The 20,398-nt window shown below is 42.7% G+C and overlaps 2 protein-coding genes across 9 annotated transcripts; one reads left to right on the top strand and one right to left on the bottom strand.

The window, feature by feature from the left end:
• Window positions 1-591: 591 nt before the first annotated feature.
• DXO (decapping exoribonuclease) lies at window positions 592-12,282 on the bottom strand. The gene is made up of 7 exons (XM_075186557.1): window positions 12,176-12,282; window positions 7,842-8,226; window positions 7,127-7,353; window positions 6,629-6,848; window positions 5,506-5,641; window positions 1,067-1,161; window positions 592-987 (listed from the first exon to the last, which is right to left on the bottom strand). Exons 1-7 carry the CDS (start codon window positions 12,210-12,212, stop codon window positions 876-878), a joined length of 1,212 nt encoding a protein of 403 aa, XP_075042658.1. The 5' UTR covers window positions 12,213-12,282; the 3' UTR covers window positions 592-875.
• A 111-nt stretch (window positions 12,283-12,393) lies between these two features.
• On the top strand, window positions 12,394-18,493 carry WHR1 (winged helix repair factor 1). 8 transcript variants are annotated; one of them, XM_075186560.1, is made up of 8 exons: window positions 12,416-12,500; window positions 14,084-14,186; window positions 14,858-15,009; window positions 16,283-16,428; window positions 16,642-16,874; window positions 17,774-17,871; window positions 17,962-18,109; window positions 18,224-18,493. In XM_075186560.1, coding segments are annotated over exons 2-8 (825 nt in total). In that variant the 5' UTR covers window positions 12,416-12,500; window positions 14,084-14,184; the 3' UTR covers window positions 18,270-18,493. The 8 variants fall into 8 exon arrangements, with proteins under 8 accessions (XP_075042663.1, XP_075042666.1, XP_075042669.1 ...); XM_075186563.1 differs by having other exon boundaries at window positions 14,855-15,009; XM_075186561.1 differs by lacking the exon at window positions 12,416-12,500 and adding an exon at window positions 12,515-12,618.
• The last annotated feature ends 1,905 nt before the right edge of the window (window positions 18,494-20,398 follow it).

The following is a 20,398-nucleotide window of genomic DNA, read 5'->3' as shown; positions in this document are numbered from 1 at the left end:
TTCAATATCATTGAGCATATACCTAATATGAAGACAACAGTAGAGTGCTTTGCAAATACCTTGTCTAAAATGTGAAGCAGATTCCCAAACTAGATCTAGGTCCCAGGTGAAAGGGCACAAACTCTCCTGAGGCTTGTTCATACGAGCAACTCGTCAGAATTTGCTCAAACTGTTTCAGATGACAGATGAGCAATATTTTATTCACACAAGCAACAGTGTAAACTGCAGGTCAGAGCAAAGAACAGGAAAATTGTGTGCAACTCATTGTCACTTCTGTGACCAACCCACTCATGTCTTGTTCCGTGGAATAAGGCGGCTGAATAACTATGTCCATGTACCATAACAAAACTACAGTCAGTGGAAGAGTTAGTAACCTGGTCCGTTCTTTAGTGGTGACCAATTCTTATAGACCATTCAGGGTCTTTATAAACTGGAGCTCCGAAAGTAGAAACTGCACGTTTTAAACCGATATCAATGCCAGGCTTTAGGACGACAGGGTCCAAATTCTCAAATTTCACTAGAAACCATAAAATTATAGGCGACAATATTCAAGCAGAAGTAATCTTACACAACCACAATGAATTGACGACATTATAACAAAAGTAAATTTAATGACATGGTTCCAGTTTATGCAAACTTTTAAAAACGAGGACCAGCCCCTGGTTCACCTTTCACATGTGAATCCAATACTGCGTCTTTCCTGGTCACTTGAGGGTGCGTGCTACACGAGCTTCTCCTTCCTCACAGAAGACATGACACCAGTTCACAGATTTGTGATGATCCAGGTCTAGTATGTGAGCTTGACCTAGTGGCTTTATACCCTGTAGAATCCTCAATAATATACTTAGCTTCAACGCCAGGTCGGAATCTCTGGATCACTGTGATATCGCCTGCACGTACCAGTCTGGGAGGATCACGTATTCTGGGTCCGTTTCAACAGTGAATGTGATGTCTGAACCTACCTCCCAAGAGAAGACATAGACCACCCTGGGAAGGAGAAAAGGTTTGTGACAAGGCTGTGAGAGCAACAGACGGGCAGACATGCTCCGTAATACAAGGATCTCACCTCGGGTCATCGGTGCTCACCACTTTCTTGATATGAGTCAGAAAAGCGTTGCAGAAATTCATGCACGTGGCGGGATCCCAGCTCTGATTGTCGCCCTACACAAGTGGGAATGTGTTATTTATATATTCTCCGGCTATGTGCGCACACCTGTCTATCTCCATCTCCCCAGCTTTTCTGATGGGAACCTAGGAGAGATATACTCTCAGAGACCATTGACCTCTGACGTTAAGCAAGCGCTGTGGATGTTCGAAAAGTGGAAAGGAAAACATGTTCTACCTTCTTCCATCCATACTTTGTCATCCATCTTTCTAAGAGTCCATGTGCCCAGGCAATAATCTCATGGGAGTATAACTCCCACATCCAACGGGGGGGACATATTAGGGTATAGTGTAGCGAGGTGTGTGTCACTTTAAAAAAAGTTGTTAGTTATCCCCCTTCCTGTTTAGGCTTCAGTTTAAGTGCCCCAGCGTATCAGACGTTTGGGGCTGTTCAGCAACCCCTGGTTATTGTTGTTTATTGTTTTAAATTCATTACTTGCCGGCATGTGATCCGTGTCTGTGGTCTCATTCTGTGGTCATATGCCGGGAGCAGCGGTGACTGCATTTGCAGCTCCTGCATGGAGCTTGCCTGAGTGGGCTAATTTAGGCTGATTAACAATGCGCAGGAGACCAGAAGTGTTCCCCTGCCTCTTTATCAAGTGGGGTGGATCCTGTTCTTGGTTCGCTGAGCCAGGGTCCAGTTGGACTTGGTAGTCACGGATTCTGCAGACCCGGCCTGGGTACGGGGTCTTGCAAGCTCGGTACAGGGCTTGGTTTTCGTTTCCTCTTCATTAGAGAAATCCGCCACGTCATAATCCTACCGTAACAGTAGGCGGGTGAAGGTGCCCCGGCAGGGAAAATAAATTCTGATTGTTCTTCCCAGGAGGAGGGCGAGGTGGTTGAATCTGATGTGGAGAACTCCTCTTTTGTGGAGGAAGTTCCTTCTGACCATCAGGAGGTAGAAGATTTAATACAGGCTGTGCGCCAGGTGCTGGAGATTCCTAAGGAAGTAGTCCCCGAGACATCGGAGCCTTCTTTATTTGCAATACGGTCAAAGTCTAGTCTTTTCCATTCTCATCCCAGTTGGAGGATTTGTTGGGGGAGCCTTGGTCTTCAGCGGATTGTAAGTTCCAGGTGTCCCGTTGGCTGCAGTCTCGTTATCCTTTTCCCCCTGGGGTTCTCGCAAAATGGGAGGCGCTTCCACATGTGGACACTCCAGTTGCAAGGTTGGCTAAGTGACTACCATCCCTTTTCCCAATGCAGCCACTCTTAAGGACGGCACAGACCGTATGGTTGAGGACGTCCTTAAGTCCATTTTCGTGGCGACAGGTGCCTTCTTGCGGACCGCTTTGTTAATGTGGGTTAACAAAGCTGTAGCACTCTGAACAGAACAGGTGTCCCTTGGTGGAACAGATTCAGAGAGCTGCGGATTTCTTGGGAGAAGCAGCCCTGGACGTGAGACTGATTGGGGCAAATATCTCTGCCTCTGCGTTCTCTGTTGGTTGGACTCTCTGACTTAAGTCCTGGGAGGTTGATGTGAAGTATAAAAAGGCTCTTGAAACAATTCCCTTTTCTGGGGGTGTTTTGTTTCAGCCTTGGCTTGACACCATTATCAGTCAATCATGGAGGTAAGTATCAGGAGGTAAGTACTTTTCTTCCTCTCCGTTCTCCCGAACCAAAGATGTCCAGGTTCTGATCCTTTCGATCTTCAGGCACGTCTCTGGGTCAGTACTCTACTGGTCACTTATCCAGAAGTCTGTTGTCCACGCTGCAGATCACCCCTGGGGGTGGACGTCAGGACTGGTCTGCTTGGTGTCGGACTCCAAAGTCAGCAGACAAGCAGTTGGCGTGATGGACATTCTGCCAAGGATCATAGCAGTCATGGCTGCGCTCCATGGGGATTAAGATCATCCCTTACCTGGACAATCTTCTATAGGTGGAATCACCAATGCTACTCCTGTCCCACATCCAGGTAATGACCCAGACTCTGGAGTTCCAAGGTTAGATCTTCAACTCCAATAAATGCAAGTTGACTCACCCAACAGATGATCTTTTTGGGACTTCTATTCAACACCCAACAACAGCGGATGTTCTTGCCTCTGGGCAAAATTTAGGCTTTACAGAGAATGGTAAGATCTCTGTTAGCTGTCAAACAGACCTCTGTACTCTTCTGCATGAGGGTTCTGGGCAAGATGGTATTGACTTTTAAGGCACGGGAATTCCAGCTTGAACTCCTGTCTAGGTGGAACAGCTCCCACCGGTTCCGTCTTTCTCCTCGAGTTCATCATTTGCTGCAGAAAAACAAATCTGCCTTCTCGATCTGGGATTGGATCTTTATTACAAAGCATGCCAGCCTTTGTAGTTAGGGTGCCATCTGTCTTCACACCTGGTTTCAGGGTCTTTGTTTGGAGTCCAATGTATTGGAACTGCGACCAGTGTTCCACAATCTGATCAGCACGCAACATTTGCTGCAGGGTAAGGTTGTGAAGATAGTTGGACAATGCCACGACTGTGGCATACCTCAATTGCCAGGGTGGTACCAAGACTCCTTTAGCTATGTGCACACACAGGATTTTTCTGTGGGCCAAATCTCACGCTCAAGCTGTCATGGCAATTTTTCATCCCAGGGGGTAGAAAATTTGGGAAGCCGATTTTCTCAGCAGACAGACTCTGCATCCCGGGGAATGGTCCCTCCATCCGGAGGAGTTTGGCCAGTTTGTAGACAAGTCCGGTCAAATGGACGTTGACATGATAGTGTCGAAGTTGAACCACAAAGTCCAGCTCTTCTGCTCTCGGGCCAGAGATCCTCTGTCTGTCTCATTAGACGAAATGTCCGTTCCTTGGCAGTCCCGCTAAGTTTACCTATACCCACCTGAAGCCATGCTTCTGCATATCTTAAAGTTAGAGAGAGGACATTCCGGTCATTCTGGTGGTACTGGATTTCCATGGAGGGCTTGGTACATTGACATTCTCTCCAGGGCGGGGGGTCAGTTGTGTTGCCTGCAGCTACGACCAGACCTATTATGTCAAGGACCATTTTATCATCTTGGTTAGGAACGTCTGGTTTTAACAGCGTGGCTGTTGAAGCCATGATCCTTTGAGCTAAGGGTTTGCGCATGGTTAAAACAGAGTTCAACTAAAATATATAATCATGTCTGAAGGACATATATTGGCTGGTGTGAAAAGAGGAGGTACAAACCTCTTCTTTTCGGCTGTCCAAGTTGCTTATGTTCCTGCAGGATGGGTTGGATGTGGTCTGTGCCTTAGTGGGTGTTGGCTCCTTCGATCTTCTTTCAAAAGAAGACTTGCTATGATGCCCGATGAACAAACTTTCATTCAAGGGGTGCTTCAGGTACAACCTCTGTATGTTTCTCCGTTAGAGCCTTGGGATTTAAACTTTGTGTTAAATGTTTTACAGCATTCCCCGTTAAAACCCTTAGAAACGGTGGATTTAAAGTTTTTGACTTGGGTTTCTCTTGGCCATCTTGTCAGCTAGAAGTTTCAGAGCTTGCAGAATTATCATGCAAATCTCTTCTTATTTTTCATGATGGGGCAGTTCTTCGTACCAAGCCTTCATTCCTCCCTAAGGTGGTGTCAAGATTCCACATAAGTCAGCACATTGTCATCCCTGCCCTGACCAAATGACGATCTTCGGAGGACGAAGTTTCTCTTCGTTCTCTCGATGTAGTCTGTGTGTTGTACGTAGGACCTGTGCCGAATAATCTTCAGGCTCACTCCACGAGGTCCCCAAGTGCTTACTGGGTGTACGGAATGATACCTTGACTGAGCAGCTGTGTTGTGCGGCCACCTGTTCACACATTTACTTGATTTTACAAGTTTCATGTGTTTGCATCAGGTGCTTCAGGTTTTGGGAGAAAGGAGCTTTGTGTTGTTTCTTCTGAGCGTTCCCACCTGTTATGTAGGCTTTGGGATGTCCCCCAATTGGATGCGAGAGAAAATAGGAGTTTTATACTTACTTAAAATCCGTTTTGCCTAGTCCATTGGGGACAGCTTCGCTTTGGTTTCTCTTTTTATTTGACATATTGTCTTTTTTTGTTTAAGAGAATGTTGTTCTCTCTTTTCTGTTGTTTTTCTCGATATGGTCTCTTTTTCTGTGGGGCTTGATTAAACAAACTGAAGCATAAACAGGAGGGGGTGTAGAGGGAGAGGAGCTAGGGCTAACTAACAACTTTCTTAAAGTGCCACATACCTATATCATTAAAACCCAATTATCCCCGGAGATCCCCAATGGACTAGAAGAAACAAATTTTCCATAAGAATAAAAATCCTATTTTGTCTCCACTTGATTAACATAAAAAACCCAAAAGAGATGGAGATAACAACGTCTGTGTTTACAAGTGATAAAACAAAAAAACAACATTACTGCGACCTCTAAATTACCCGAACTAAATGAGGGATTTCTGACGTTCGATACTTCTGTAGAGCTACGATTCTTCCCTGTGGATCCCGAAATCCAGCAACGATGAGGGGAATACCCAGGAGGAAAGACTGACACCACCATTTAAGGAGTTTGTACCTGGTGAAAAGAAGCGCACACACATCTGAGAGAGACGCTCACATAGCACCACATCTGCAAAAGCACAGTATTAAAGAAAATGGCTTAAAATGCTCAAAACTAGAAAGATCACATTGGATAGATTTATATTTATTGAGAATGTACATTTTACACCGTATCTGTCATACATAAAGTGGGAGTAGATTGTGTATGGTTTATTGCAATGCAGTTAAGGTTTTAGTGGAGAATCCATTGCACAGATTTAAAATTCGAATAGCTGTGATATTGAGGTTATATTGCAAAAAGCATCTGCACCATTACACACCAGTTACCGCAATAAATACTAAGTCATTTGTTACCCCATATTTTTCTAAAAAGTTATTTTCTATTTAATTATTTTTACATTTGGCTACCTCGGTGTAAATTTACTCTGATAGAAATGCCTTACACCAGCACCATCTACAGGCACCTCCATAAAACTGTAGCTAAACAGTTAGGGGTAAATTTACTAAACTGTGGGTTTGAAAAAGTGGAGATGTTGCCTATAGCGACCAATCAGATTCTAGTTATTTATTTAGTAGATTCTACAAAATGACAGTTAGAATCCGATTGGTTGCTATAGGCAACATCTACGCTTTTTCAAACCCGCAATTTTGTAAATATACCCTTTAGTCTCTCCAGGTTTTTTTTTCACTAGAACAATGTGCAGCGATAGTGCCTTACCGATAATGTTTCCTTTGAGTGGGGGCGAAGGGGGGGCTTAAAAGAATGTCCACCTGGAAAATACTATTTATAGGACACCCCACCCAAGTGAATCAATGCCCTATCCACTGGCTTTTTACAGTAGGACACTGGCACACAGAACGAATAGCAAGATGGGAGATTTTCAGACCACGAACCCTGGGATAAATACTCCAAAAGCTTTTGAACGACAAGATAATAGCTGTAGTGAGTGAAGCATGGATTTACCATACATCGCAACAGAGGAAAGATTTACGACTGCGATACCTGTTAAAGCTGCGCTGTTGGTGCGGGTTTCGGATCTGGGCGCTTGACTTCAGCTCCACGTAGGAGGACGGAGGGGATGGATTAGCACTGGACGGATCGGAGCAGTCCACCTCTCCTGACAGCAGGATAGTGTGGGACTTCAGGCGCCCCAGCAAGACGCTGCAAAATGCCTCGTTGGTGTTCACCACTTCAGACGGGCAGGGAGAGGTGTCGGGGGAGTCTGGAAGAGGACACAACCTGTCACTCTACCAAACGTACAGTATGGGCACATAACCTGCTTACAGAGAAGAAAATCAGTCACTAACGACTGATGTAAGCTTCTATGATAAATGGATACCGAACAACAACAGTTAATGTGTTTCGCAAACAGATATATAGTGAGCATTGGCTTAAGTGGGGAGGAAAAAAAAAGGTGAGCCAAACCAAATGTTGTGTACGTATTCCTAACAATACTAGATCTAGGAACACAAGTGAGACGATGGGAAAGTGGAAACAGACCAGCACACAGGTAGCTTTCAAACTTGTAGCCGGAGTACATGAGCTTTTCCTGCTCCTGGGTCCTCGCCTTCCTCTTCTTGCATGCAGCGGCCGTCTCTCTCTCACTGATGTACAGGGTTCCCTTGAACAATGTGACTGCCAGTATCCAGCCTTCTTGGTTTTCATACGGGGTGCACAGAATCTTAGTGAGGTGACCGCGCCAGGTGACAAAGTCTCGGTCCACTGGTCTGGAGAAAAGCAAAACTGTTACAGGTAACTTATTTTTGGTGTTTCTGAAGCACCAAACTCCCTTGTTCTCTTACACAAAGTTATTAGTGTACTTGTCTAAAGCTCCCTCTCTATACACATAAATATATTACACATTTACTCAGTCTATTGTTGCATTTCTTCCTATACAATCATCATCCCCATAATGCCTTGAACTATTGTTTTTGGTTCTTATGTGACCCTTGATCTCACCACACAATATTTTGCCTTAGTCCTTGTATAACCTACATTGATTGCCTCTGCACATTCTTGCACTCTTGTAAGACCCATGTCCCTACCTCACATCTTTGTGACTTCCTTCCTGTTAGACACCTCTATTGTGTGCTGTTGTCTTTCTTTCTGCAAGACCCCCATCCCTAGCATGCACTATCGTGGCTTAATTCCTCTCAGACCCACATAAACTGGAGAACTCTCCCAGCACCTGTCTAATTCCACCCATGTTTCATACCTCTTGCTGTCACCACGGCTGGGTCCTTCCAGAAGTCCTCTATTGTCTTTAAGCCATGTCAAAATGTGCAGCAGGCCCTCTTTCTCATCTTCATTCCTCCGCACGTAGCGATCGTCAAATCCCTCCATCACGTCCCATCCCAGCGAGGCACCGTTCCCGTCCAAACCGGCAGGGGGGCGAAAATAGCGCAAACGTCTGGCGTCACCGTGGTAGCAACGATTCTCATCCAGTGAGAAGGAACCGACTTGGGAGGGCAGCCTGAAGAACGGGAAAGGACCCTGGTAGAGGGAGTGGTGCGTTCTTAAAGGCGGAGAGGAAATGTGAGGATACTTTGTCTGTGGGGCAGCGGAGGGATCCTGCTCAATGCCTCTTTTAGGGGGCCTCACTGAAAAACAGAGTGTACATAGGGAATTAAATAAACCCAATTGCAGCACTCCTTGAAAATATTTTACTAGAAACTATGTAACATCAAAATGTTTATAAAAACAACGTAAATGCAGCATCTACAAAAAAGTAAACGGTAATCATAAAGAACCTAAGAATGATTAACGCAACTGCTGCATGCATTACTGGTGTCCCCCAAACGCACTTACTACAACTGCAACCTGCGGTTTATATTTGTGAATTGGCCGCAGGAACTCCAATCAGCAATTGTTTTTAATGTACGTGCAATTGTCTATACGTCTGTTTCTACGTAACTAATTTGTACTTTCATAGTTCTAGAAATATGTATATTAATTTACTACACTATAAGACTCCTGCACTCTTTTGCTTTTTTTCAGTAGCAGGGCAAAAAAAAAATCTCATGGCAAGATAATAGATTTAGTTCAGATAACAGAGTCCTGCATAGAGTCCATGGCTACCAATAATTATAAGGGCTGCAGTGAGAGATGGTGGTGGGTCTGCCATGTACAGGATAGTGTCATCTGCATAGAAGGAGACATCTTTCTTAAGGGCTCCAGCCCAGAGTCCAGAAACAGCAGGACTGTGTCTAGCTCCACAGCCACAACATAAGGGGCCCTTCCTGAGATGTGAACATTCAGAAGTCATATAGCTGAGCCAGTCTCTGACCGATATATTTAAAAAGCTGAAAATCTTCCACACATAGTTTCCCGACAGCTTTTCACAGACTTTACTTGTGAAAATTGTTAATACAATGTAAACTTCTGGGAAAATGAGGGAAGCACATCAGTGTTCTCCCCATAAAACTTTGCCAGGTGGGGCAGTTGTAATAAAATGTTGGTGGTTATTGCCCCCACCTGCCAACAGGACTGGTCAGATTGGTGGTCAGTGGTCTAACACACACTGCTGGCTGTAGTGCTTACATACTGCCTGTTCCAATAGGAGAAACAATGGTTTATTCTATTATAATAGGACTCCGTTGGGCTCCAAGAGCCGGGTGGCAAGTAAAAACAGAGGGAGGAGGACCCGGGAAATAGGTGCTGGGAGAACACTGCACACTGAATGCAAAGGCTGTAGTTCATGTGTAAAGCAAATAGCATTCTACCATGATTGGAGTCATGTATACAAATGATGGACTGCCCTCATTGTCTGTAATTATGCACAGCATGGCTGCAAGAGGAGACCTCAGTGACCTTGAAAGAAGGGGTGATTGTTGGAGCATGTTTGGCAGGAGAGTCAGTGACCAAAACTGCTGAACTTGCTAATGTTTAACATGCAACAGTATCTAAGGTCATGTCAGCATGGAATTCTGACGGTAAAACGTCATCAACAAAGTGGGCGGAAAAGCGTACTCCAGGATTGTGATATTGCGCATTCATTCAAAGTACAAGACAAAACAGGCAAGAAACTGCAATCAAAAACGATCTGATGAGAACGCTCAGTGCAGGATGCCATACTTGTGCTGTAGTGCATAAATCACTCTTCATACCTAGCAATGCACGTTTGCAAGTTAATTTGTGCATACAGCACAGGCAATGGGCTGCTAAGCAGTGATGGAAGATATTCAGATGAACCATCCTTCACTATGTTCTTGACAAATGGATGAGTACACGTGTGGTGCCTACTTAAAGAACTCTGCAGCCCTGAGTGGTTGTTTCCAACAGTGACAGGGTTCTGATGGTTCTGTAACATTGTGGAGTGGATTTTCCGGCCATGATTTCGGTGCAGTTAATTCCGGACAATTCCTGCCACAGTGCATACAGGAAGGTGGTGGCCCAATGACCTATTAAATTACTTTATATTGTTCTTTGTATGTTTTTTTTGTCCACTACCTGTACAATGATGTATTGTAACAGAGGGGGGCAAGCTAAAAGCTACATAAGTCTACACATGTGACCTCCAGGTCCCGTGTCACCCCACCATGCTTCATCCGTCACTAAAGCTCTTATTATATTAGTGAATAGGGTGGCTGGGGGTTGTTTTAGTGCCAGTGGGAGGTATGAGGCCATTTTAGGGTAAATGTGGTTCTAAAATGCTTATGGTGGTGTTTTGGGTGAGTGGGCATTATGGAGGGGGGGGGTTCTACAGGCATTTAGGGTTGAGTGGGAGTTTGAGAGACATGCAGGGAAATACGAAAGGTGTTTTATGCGTCTGGGATCCATTCTAAGGGCATAGTGTGTCTCTTTCTTTGATCAAATGTACTGTTTTAACATATTACTTAAATTAAGGGTAACACGCTGCGCTTTTCAATGTTAGAGGGCCACACATGCTTATAAGGGCTGTATATAATGTTGAAATAATTTGAGGATAACTAGTTCCCTTAAGCAGCCAATTTCCTAACAGGGAAAAAAACATCTTTTGTAAAATCTAACAATTACAAATAATAAAAGCACTTTATAGCATAATTTGTACAAGGGGAACTGAAGAAAACTTGCCCTTGCATGCCGACCCTGATAAGCTTTAGGGGCTCTAATGGAGGAGCTTAACCTCACTCGTCAGCTTACACCAATCAGCCACAACATATAAACCACCCGTCTAATGTTGTGCAGGATCCCCTTGTGGCAGCAACGCAGCTCTGACCCATTGAGGCATGGACTCCACAAGACCTCTGAAGGTGTCCTGTGGTATCTGGCACCAAGACATTAGCAGCAGATCCTTTAAGTCCTGTACGTTGTGAGGCTCAGACTTGTTTTTCCAGCACATCCCACAGATGCTCGATCAGATTGAGATCTGGGAAATTTGGAAGCCAACTCAATTCCTTGAACTCTTTGTCATGTTCTTTAAACCATTCCTGAACAATTGTTGCAGTGTGCAGGACGCATTATCCTGCTGAAAGAGACCATCAGGAAATACCACTGCCATGAAGGGGTGTACTTGATCAGCAACAATGTTTAGGTAAGTGGTACGTGTCAAAGTAACATCCACGTGAATGACAGAACCCAAGGTTTCCCAGTAGAACATTGCCCAGAGCATCACACTGCCTCAGTCGGCTTGTCTTCTTCCCATAGTGCCTCCTGGTGCCATCTCTGCCCCTGATAAACAATACACACACTTGGCCGTCCACATGATATAAAAAAAACACACGTTTCAACTGGATCTGCCCAGGTTCTTCATCTTTATTGCTCCATGGTCCAGTTATGGCGTTCATGTGCCTGTTGTAGGCATTCCGGCGGTGGACACAGGTCACAATGAGCACTCTGACCGATCTGCAGCTACACAGCCCAATGCGTAGCAAGCTGAATTGACACCTTTCTATCATAGCCAACATTAACTTTTTCAGCAATTTCTGCTACAGTAGCTCTTCTGTGGGATTGGACCAGACGAACTAGCCTTCACCCCCATGTGTATCAATGAGCTTTGGACGCCCATGACCCTGTCACTGGGTCACCAGTTGTCCTTCCTGGCACCACTTTTGGTAGGTACTAACCACTACATACCAGGAACACCCCACAAGACCTGCCATATTAGAGATCCTCTGACCCAGACGTCTAGCCATCACAATATGGCCCTAGTCAAAATCCTCCAGATCCTTACGCTCGCCCATTTTTCCTGCTTCCAACACATCAACATCAAGAACTGACTGTTCACTTGCTGCCTAATATATCCCACCCCTGGACAGGTGCCATTGTAACAAGATAATCAATGTTACTCACTTCACTTATCTTGATGTTGTGGCTGATCAGTGTATATGTTCACTAATATTGGCGGCAACTCTTAGGAAGTAGCCCACATCAGTGCTATATACTCTAAATGTAGGTCTATCAGATTATTATTTGCTATTTTGCTGTAAGGCAATTGCATGCATTATATATATATTTTTTCAATTAGTCTAGAGTTCCCTATCATAACAATAAACCTGATATAGGACAAGGGCAGTTCCTCCAGGTATATATTGCACAATAACACCATTGTGAAGCAGTGCAAGTCCTCACCTGCACTGTCCCTCAGTGTCTGTGTATCTGACTCCATATCTCCTCTACATCTCTGTGGGTGAAATAGTCCCCGGATGTACCAGGCCCCTTAATGCACATTCGTTTCCGCTTCATACATGTAGTACTGACACTAAAGGAAAAATAATATCACATTGATTTGTCTGCGGTTTTGTGCAACCATCTTTGTTTAACTCTATAGCTCCAGATAGGACTTGATCTTCGGGAAAATGGCTGCTCGCTAACGTCCAGCCCTGCAGTGGTGGAGACACTTCTCGTACGCTTTATATCATGTATCATGTATAGAAGTGCGGAGGAGAGACTGGAGGTAGGTTTACAGGGGAGAGTTGTATAAATAGCTATCGATTTATTATGTCCCTGGATCAGGCTGGTGCAGCCAACTAGTGGCTCCAGCTATTGTGGAACTAAAAGTACCAGCATGCCAGGTAGGCGGGGCATGGTGAGACATTAACTTTTACAATTGCACAAGAGCCACAAGTTGTCAGTTTGTGAGCTAGGGGTGTAGTGTTTATATAGACATCAAAATTATAAACCCCCCAACTATCTTTACTGTCCAGCCCTCTTTCCTACCATTTGGGTCTGATGTATAGCTCCTATATTATAATATACTTATAATATATACACTCTATTAGCTTCCAAAAGTATCTGTGTTCTCCTAAAATCTCTATATGATAGCATCTACCTCGTATAGTAATGTGTTTTTAGTGATGTGCTATAATTGTAGTAGTTTATGTTTATTAGACATTTGTCTAAGTATGCTTATTTATACTAATCTTGGGCCTGATTCATTAAGGATCTTAACTTGAGAAACTTCTTATTTCAGTCTCCTGGACAAAACCATGTTACAATGCAAGGGGTGCAAATTAGTGTTCTGTTTTGCACATAAGTTAAATACTGTTTTTTTCATGTAGCACACAAATATCAACTTTAAATTTCATTGTACAAATAAGCTATCAAGTATTTGTGTGCTACATGAAAAAACAGTCAGTATTTAACTTATGTGCAAAACAGAATACTAGTTTGCACCCCTTGCATTGTAACATGGTTTTGTCCAGGAGACTGAAATAAGAAGTTTCTCAAGTTAAGATCCTTAATGAATCAGGCCCCTTATGTGTAAAGCTCACATAGTTTTTACATTTTAATTTAGACTAGAAACCCCCATGAAGATTACTCAGTCCTTAAAAGCCACCTTATTCTCTCTTTTATTTGATATATGCAGCATAGGGGTTATATCAGCATGCATCCATAAATCATGCTAATCTGTGCGCATAAGTTCTGGAAAAATAGGTTTCCTGTTTTAAATGTTTGTGTTCAAAACCAAAGCATTGCAACAAACAGTGGAACAAACATTTGAAATGTTGGGAAAGACTGACCAGAAATAAGTTTTGACGGAAAAGTCAGCATAAGAACATATTGTGATGTTCACAAGTATCATGCCTTCTATGTGTGCTTCTTATTTGCGCTTTTGTCCATTAGAGTGTTCTGTTCTTTAGAAATATACAGTCACCTAACCCAAAATATATCTTGTGATATTTTCATTTATATGCACTAATGTGGTGGAAACTCTTTGTGAGCTTCCAACAACTCCCTACTTATTTTTTTAGTATATTAGACAAGATGAAAAAGTAAGCGCTAGGTATATGTCATATGAATAATAGTCCCAAATAAGCTTCAATAGTCCAAAGGAGGTCCCAGAGGAGGATTGAAATGTGTTTGTGAATATAGTGTACCCCGGCAGTTGCAGTATTGTGAGATCTACATGTGTTGGAGCCATTCTGGTCCTGTATATATGCTATGTCTCCTGCACCATCTGGTAGGGGCAATTTGTTTTTATTATTTTAATAAATTGTTTCAAAGTAATGTACCTAGATTGCGTTCTTCTATCTCTAGTACAATCTGTCGTGAAAGATAGAAATAGAGAAGATACAAGACCTTTTGGTGTGGAAATTCATTCAAAAGAGATGTGACAATACCTTTATTATCCAAGATTGATGTAAGCATACTACTATTAGGGGTTTAATGGAACCTGTGATTGACTCTACATCTGCCTTTTCACTGAAGTTATTTGGGGTGTTTTTTTCCTTCCCCACTTGGTGAGGTATTCTTTTGGATACCATAGAATATTTATATTGTGACTTAGTTCACTATTATATACGTTTCTTTTCTCCCTGACGGTTCTCACATTTGAGGAGTACGAAACGGAGGAGAGGAAAAGAGGAATCATAAGGAGTTAATTTCCTTTGGACTGTTGAAGTGTATTTGGGACTATTATTCGTATGACATATACCTAGCGCTTATTGTTGCATCTTGTCTACTATTCTATTGTTTTAGGAGGGTGGTTCTCCTGTTGATGTGATTTGGGCTGCTGTGGTATATTGAAGCGCTCTTGCAAATATTATATATCTGCTATTACAATTATTTTTTTAGTAGCCTTACAATCTTATTCTGGTAAACAGGGAATTTAATGTGCATTGCTTCTCTTAAACAACACATTGCTCTATTTATAAGGAAAGGTAACTCGTCATAGTAGGTAAAAATAATACAATAGATTAAATTGAGATTTATTTATTTTTTTGACTATCCCACTAATTACTTTCAGATTTTTCATATAACTCATATATTACATAATTGTCTCATTTCACCCCTTCTTTGTCTGTTTAGCAGGAATTCAGACTTTCCCTCCCTTACCCCTATCCCCTTCCCCTCCATGGACCGCAAGCGGAAGCTGATCTGTGACACGTTCAAATTAAAGAAACAACGAAATGAGAACGGGAGCCTGAAGCCAGAGTTAAATGTGGTCCCCTCACCCTATCCAGGTAGTGGAATAACCAGAGGACACATGTACCTCACCTGGTGCATCTACCATTGCAAACTTAGGCATCTCCCTCAGGCAGCAGGGTTTTCGTTTAGGGGGGTGTTAAATCGGGGTTTCTAACTTAGAGGAATCGTGTTTTAAATTACACTTTCTGTTTTACAGAACATGCTACACAAAGGGGATTATTCAATTCTCAGCGCGGATTTGGACGTGCAATTGCGGCCGTTTTTACCTAAAGTAAAGTTAAAAATCGTGGTATTCAAATAAAAACAGGTAGCGCGTTAACCATTGGTGCCTGTGAATTTTTAGGGGAGTGGAGCGGAGGGTTTAACGCGGCCATTTATAATAAAAAAAAACAACATTGGCATACATTAGTATTGCATTACACAACCTTCTATTTTATAATATCTACATACAGCACTTTTTTTTACTATATATATATATATATATATATATTTTTTTTTTTACTATACAATTATCTATACCATGACAAAACACATTAGTACATACATATATTAGTTGTGTTTATTAAAAAAACATTTTACAGGCTTTTTGTAAACAAATTTCACCTTTTGCATGTTATACATTACTGAGAATCATAATTTTTCTTCTTCTTTTTTTTTTTTTTTAAATTTTTACATGATTTCAATAGTTTTCTTATGTTTTTCATTTTTTGCACAGCCATGAGAGGTGCGAGATAAAACTGGCGATTAGACACCACGCCACGTTAATAAAGAATTGAATAGCTTTTAACGCTTCTCCCTCCCTCCTTATACTTTCAATAGATCGTCTACTTGTCCGCGATGGGACTGTTTTCGCTAACAAAACAGTGCCTTAAAATTAGATTTAAATAATGCGCTCCAGAATGAGTGAAAACCACGTTAAAATCACTTACCGGAGTGTTAAAAAAAATTACTGCTGAGAATTGATTCTCCCCCACAGAGACAGCTGCCTTGATTTAAAGTTCACCACTGAACAGTCCATTGTTATAATGCTACAAGGGGAAAAGTAAAACAACAGTACAAACAGAGACTGTAAATTAAACAGGTGCCAACACACCTTGTTCTGTCACTGAGCTGTTACGAAATTCATGGCTGGCTGGGTATAATAACAGATATGGTTGAGCAACCATCAACAACACCATTGCTTATATAAATGTTCTTTATTGCAGTGACCCAGCAAAAGTCGCTTTCAGTGTTAACGTCTACCATGCATAATATGGTCGTACACAAAGACATTGTGCTGAGTTTGATTTATCTTTCTTATTACCCTAGATTTTACCGAAGACCCTCAAGAAGCTGTATTGTACCTGTGCGCTCTTTTCCCCCGAAAACTGTTCAATGACTCTCTCCCCCCTATTTTTCTGAGACATCAAATGTACAGTCTCATACGAGACCGGACGAGCGCAGATAGATTGTTGGTGAGTGAATAATCCTTTTCAAAAACAACTTTCAGCAAATACTCTGTTTATTTGACTACTTCACCTGCTCTTCTCCCCCTTCCTCATTATCTTCCTGTCTTGCTTCACACTACAGCTCTAACCTCTAGTGACAAGTCTGAGGCAGTCTCGTTGTTGTTGAACGATGAGTTCAAGGATTCATGTTTAGTTATTCCCGTTTATCTCCTCTTGTAGAACACTTTACAGCAGAAGGGTGAGGTGAGCCTTGTGCAGCCAGGGTTCGATTCTGACACTTTCCTAGTGGTTAGGAATGAAGATTTGCGTGGAGCTGCCCTCAAAAGCATCGATGGAAGTTCAAGAGCCCCTATTGTCCACATGTTCCTGGACTCCAGCCTCTTTGCCTCCTCTAAGATCAGCTACAACAAGAAAGAAATGCAGGAACACCGGTTCAACGATGGAGAGATCACGTGAGGAAATGAGTCCACTACAGACAGATTGAAATTAGGGCCAGAATAAGCAAGCGGGTGATTGAGCTGCATCTCCTGTCCTTCGTCACAGAAGCCCAGTAGATCCGGCCAAACATCCCCTCAAGCCACGCGTGTGTGTGTGTGTGTTTGTGTTCTCAGTTACACAGCTTTTGAGGTTAATAGCTCAGCACTACTTGTAATGTAGACACCAATAATATGGAGAAGGTGAAAGAAAAGTTACTGGGTAAAACGGCAGAATATGACAGACCTACATGTATGGAACATCATTTGAATACAGCAAATCCCAAGTTTTACGGTTCAGCCGAATTCAATCCCCAATTTTGTATTACAGTTGGGTAGAACGGACCTAAATGATAAGACCTGATCCACATTTTGGCTTCTGGAAGCTGCGTCTTGTGCATTCAAATTTTCGTGAAATCGATGTTCAGATTTAGTTTGAATTGGGCCAGAATAATGAAGGCATTATGCATGTGATAACCTCACTGCATCTTTATATAAAACCCTCAGTAGTCGGCTGAATCCTGGCTTAGGCACATTCTTAAGACTGTACAAAGTGCTTGATTTACTACAAGGTAAGTTCATGGAATGCATGGATCAAATGAAAGGGTTTGTTTAACTAAATGTTTAATAGAAGGGGTTGTACCACCTACAGGTTGAAATTAGTCAGATTGCTTTGATTAGACAATGCTTGGGCATTGGGAACGACGATCCATTCCCACTTTAGCCTTCGCAGTTCACAATTAAGCTTGGATCACATGGAATGATTCGCTGTGATTTCTGAGAAGGGAAAGCACCTCCTGTTTAAATGACCCATAGCCCGATCGCTGGCAAATACAGCAGTTATACTTTCCACTCTGACCAATATATCTGATCCTCAGGCAGCTGGTTCATGCAGGACTGCTGACTGTGAGGGACGCAGGGAGCTGGTGGCTGTCGGTCCCTGGTGCCGGGAGGTTCATCTCGCATTTTATAAAAGGTAAATAATGTATTTTATAGGCAGCTGGGTGGTCCCAAGTCATTTCCCTCCTTTGTGCTGTCATGGTTTTCCCTCTCTTGCGTCACCCAGGACGGAAGGCCATTCTCTCCCAGATCAGCAGGTCTCGGTATAAAGAAGTCCTTCTTACAGACCTCGCTACTCGTAAGCCTCCCCCCAGCCTGCGATTAGGAATGGAGTATCACATCCATGACATCATAGGAGCGGGGCTTGTGGACTGGTGGGTATTAGGACCTCGCATGTTAATCGATGCTTTCCCATTTTCTGCGTGATTAAATCTTTTTTTGTGTGTTCTCTCCCTCTCTTCTAATCACCACTAATATTCCTCTTGCAGCACTTCTACAGCCTCCGGAAGCCTCCTACGTTTATCGGACGTCTAGCGCGGTGCGTGTCACCATCCCTGTGCTTTATAAATCACCTTGATGCAGTTTCTGGAGCCTTTATTTTTGAGCCATAGCAATGGGACCTATATTCAAAAACAATCCTCTTCTTACAAATGTCAGACATCGCTGTTTTAATGTCTGCAATGAATTTGTGCCATTTATTTTCCATATAGATATAATAAAGTAATATAATATAATTTATTAAAGACTTTTATGTTGTACGTATGTGTAGTGTATTCTGCTTGTGGAAACTGTCACTTTATTTCAAAAACTGTGCAAATTTTGTAATTGCATTGTAATTTTGATTATCCACCTGCATCAAGGCATAGGGAGGATGGACAAGAGAGGGCTAGAGGAGAGGGGAGATCCTACAGGAATGCACCGTGGACTTAACACTCCCCTCCCATCAGCTGATCAAAGAGGAACGGAGATCATCCATCATAAAAAGCTGCAGCACTGGTGCCCAATAATCAGCGGTTGCTAGTTATTATTATCATCACCATTTATTTATATAGCGCCACTAATTTCACAGCGCTGTACAGAGAACTCGCTCACATCAGTCCCTGCCCCATTGGAGCTTACAGTCTGAATTCCCTAATACACACACAGCCAGAGAGAGAGAGAGGGAGAAAGAGACTAGGGTCAATTTTGATAGCAGCTAATTAACCTACCAGTATGTTTTTGGAGTGTGGGAGGAAACCGGAGCACCCGGAGGAAACCCACGCAAACACAGCGAGAACATACTAACTTCACACAGATAAGGCCATGGTCGGGAATTGAACTCATGACCCCAGCGCTGTGAGGCAGAAGTGCTAACCACTATATCAATGATACTTAACCAATACAGATGCTATGGAATAGTTTGTTTCTTTAGTCATAGATATTCACAACATTCCAGTCCCAGGTGAATTTGAATCTCCCCCTTTATATCTCAGTCTAACCCTTGATATACCTAGCTGATGCAAAGAAATGGCATTATGTTGCCTCTGACATTCCATCGTAAGTTGAAGTCCATAAGTCTTGAATATGCTCAATCCAATTCACAGATAGTCTCACCAAACATGTCTACAACTATTCTGTCACAAAGTGGTATAATGGGGGACCTAGATATATTGTTATACATTCAAAAGTAACTTAACAAACCACTAAACCACAAAAATAAGATTTACAGTTTTTAAGAATACACAAAATGTGTGATGTCTACAGACATGCTAGCACAGGTCTATGTTGTCCTCGGGTTCTAGAGATACATATAACAAATTTGAAGGAGGGGCATGTGCTGGGAGCGGCAAATTGCGTCATTTTGCCCCCCCCCCCCCCCCTTGCGACAAAATCAACATTTTGTCAAAGAGGGTGGGTCCAAAATGATGTGATTCACTGCAAAACGCGTCAGCCAGGATGCGGGAGAATTGCTTGCAACCCAGAAATCAGGAGTCTCCTGGACATTGTGGGAGAGCGGGCAAGTATTCTGCGTTTTTCCACCATGAACTGCAGCATCTTCTGGACTTACGGGGTCTATTTATCAAAACCTCTACGTTAAGAAGATTTTCTATTAATACTCATCGCAAAAGTCTTCTATCGGGCAATTTATCAAAAAAAGATATTAATGGGGAGCCTGAGCGACGCCCAGCTCACCAGCAACAAATCCCCAAATCCGGTGAATCTATTGGTTCTCTTCCATTGATAAATAGACCGTTAAGTGTTGTTGTGTAACAGGAGAAGTGTTTCCCATTTACAAATAAGCTATATGAACGCTACGCTTTTCTTACTGGGAAAGTGCAGTATTCACCCACTGCCATGGTAAAACACCCTCAATTGGCGATATCACACTGGGCGTATTGCAGGTATCACTTTGATAGCAGAAGCACTCAGGTGTGATAGGGAAATATTAGTCTCCATTCTTATTAATGTCATACTGTGGTAACCTTTGGTCACTTCGGTTCACTCTGGTCAAAAAACTAGCGTTCTAGAACGTCTCCATCGTTCTGTTAAAATGCAGCATTGACAACATTCTAATGCTATTGTGTCCAACTGTCAGATGAAACCATTGATCCCAATGGTAGGAAACATGCAGCGTTTAAAATCATCATTACCATTTATTTATATAGCGCCACTAATTCCGCAGC

The sequence above is a fragment of the Mixophyes fleayi genome, chromosome 9 (assembly GCF_038048845.1).
Source record: "Mixophyes fleayi isolate aMixFle1 chromosome 9, aMixFle1.hap1, whole genome shotgun sequence".
In the NCBI taxonomy this organism is placed as follows: Eukaryota; Metazoa; Chordata; class Amphibia; order Anura; family Limnodynastidae; genus Mixophyes; species Mixophyes fleayi.
The sequence above is the reverse complement of the archived record's forward strand: the minus strand, read 5'-3'. Positions and strand labels throughout refer to the sequence as shown.

Excerpts from the sequence above, each read along its gene's own strand:
- DXO (XM_075186557.1), bottom strand. The coding sequence starts at position 12,212 with ATGGAGTCAGATACACAGACACTGAGGGACAGTGCAG. Across the intron at positions 5,642-6,628 it reads CAACAGCGCAGCTTTAACAG|GTACAAACTCCTTAAATGGT; the intron begins GTATCGCAGTCG and ends TCTTTTCACCAG. Across the intron at positions 1,162-5,505 it reads AAATCCCTCATTTAGTTCGG|GGCGACAATCAGAGCTGGGA; the intron begins GTAATTTAGAGG and ends CCACTTGTGTAG.
- WHR1 (XM_075186560.1), top strand. Across the intron at positions 16,429-16,641 it reads CGAGCGCAGATAGATTGTTG|AACACTTTACAGCAGAAGGG; the intron begins GTGAGTGAATAA and ends CTCCTCTTGTAG. Across the intron at positions 18,110-18,223 it reads GGAGCGGGGCTTGTGGACTG|CACTTCTACAGCCTCCGGAA; the intron begins GTGGGTATTAGG and ends TTCCTCTTGCAG.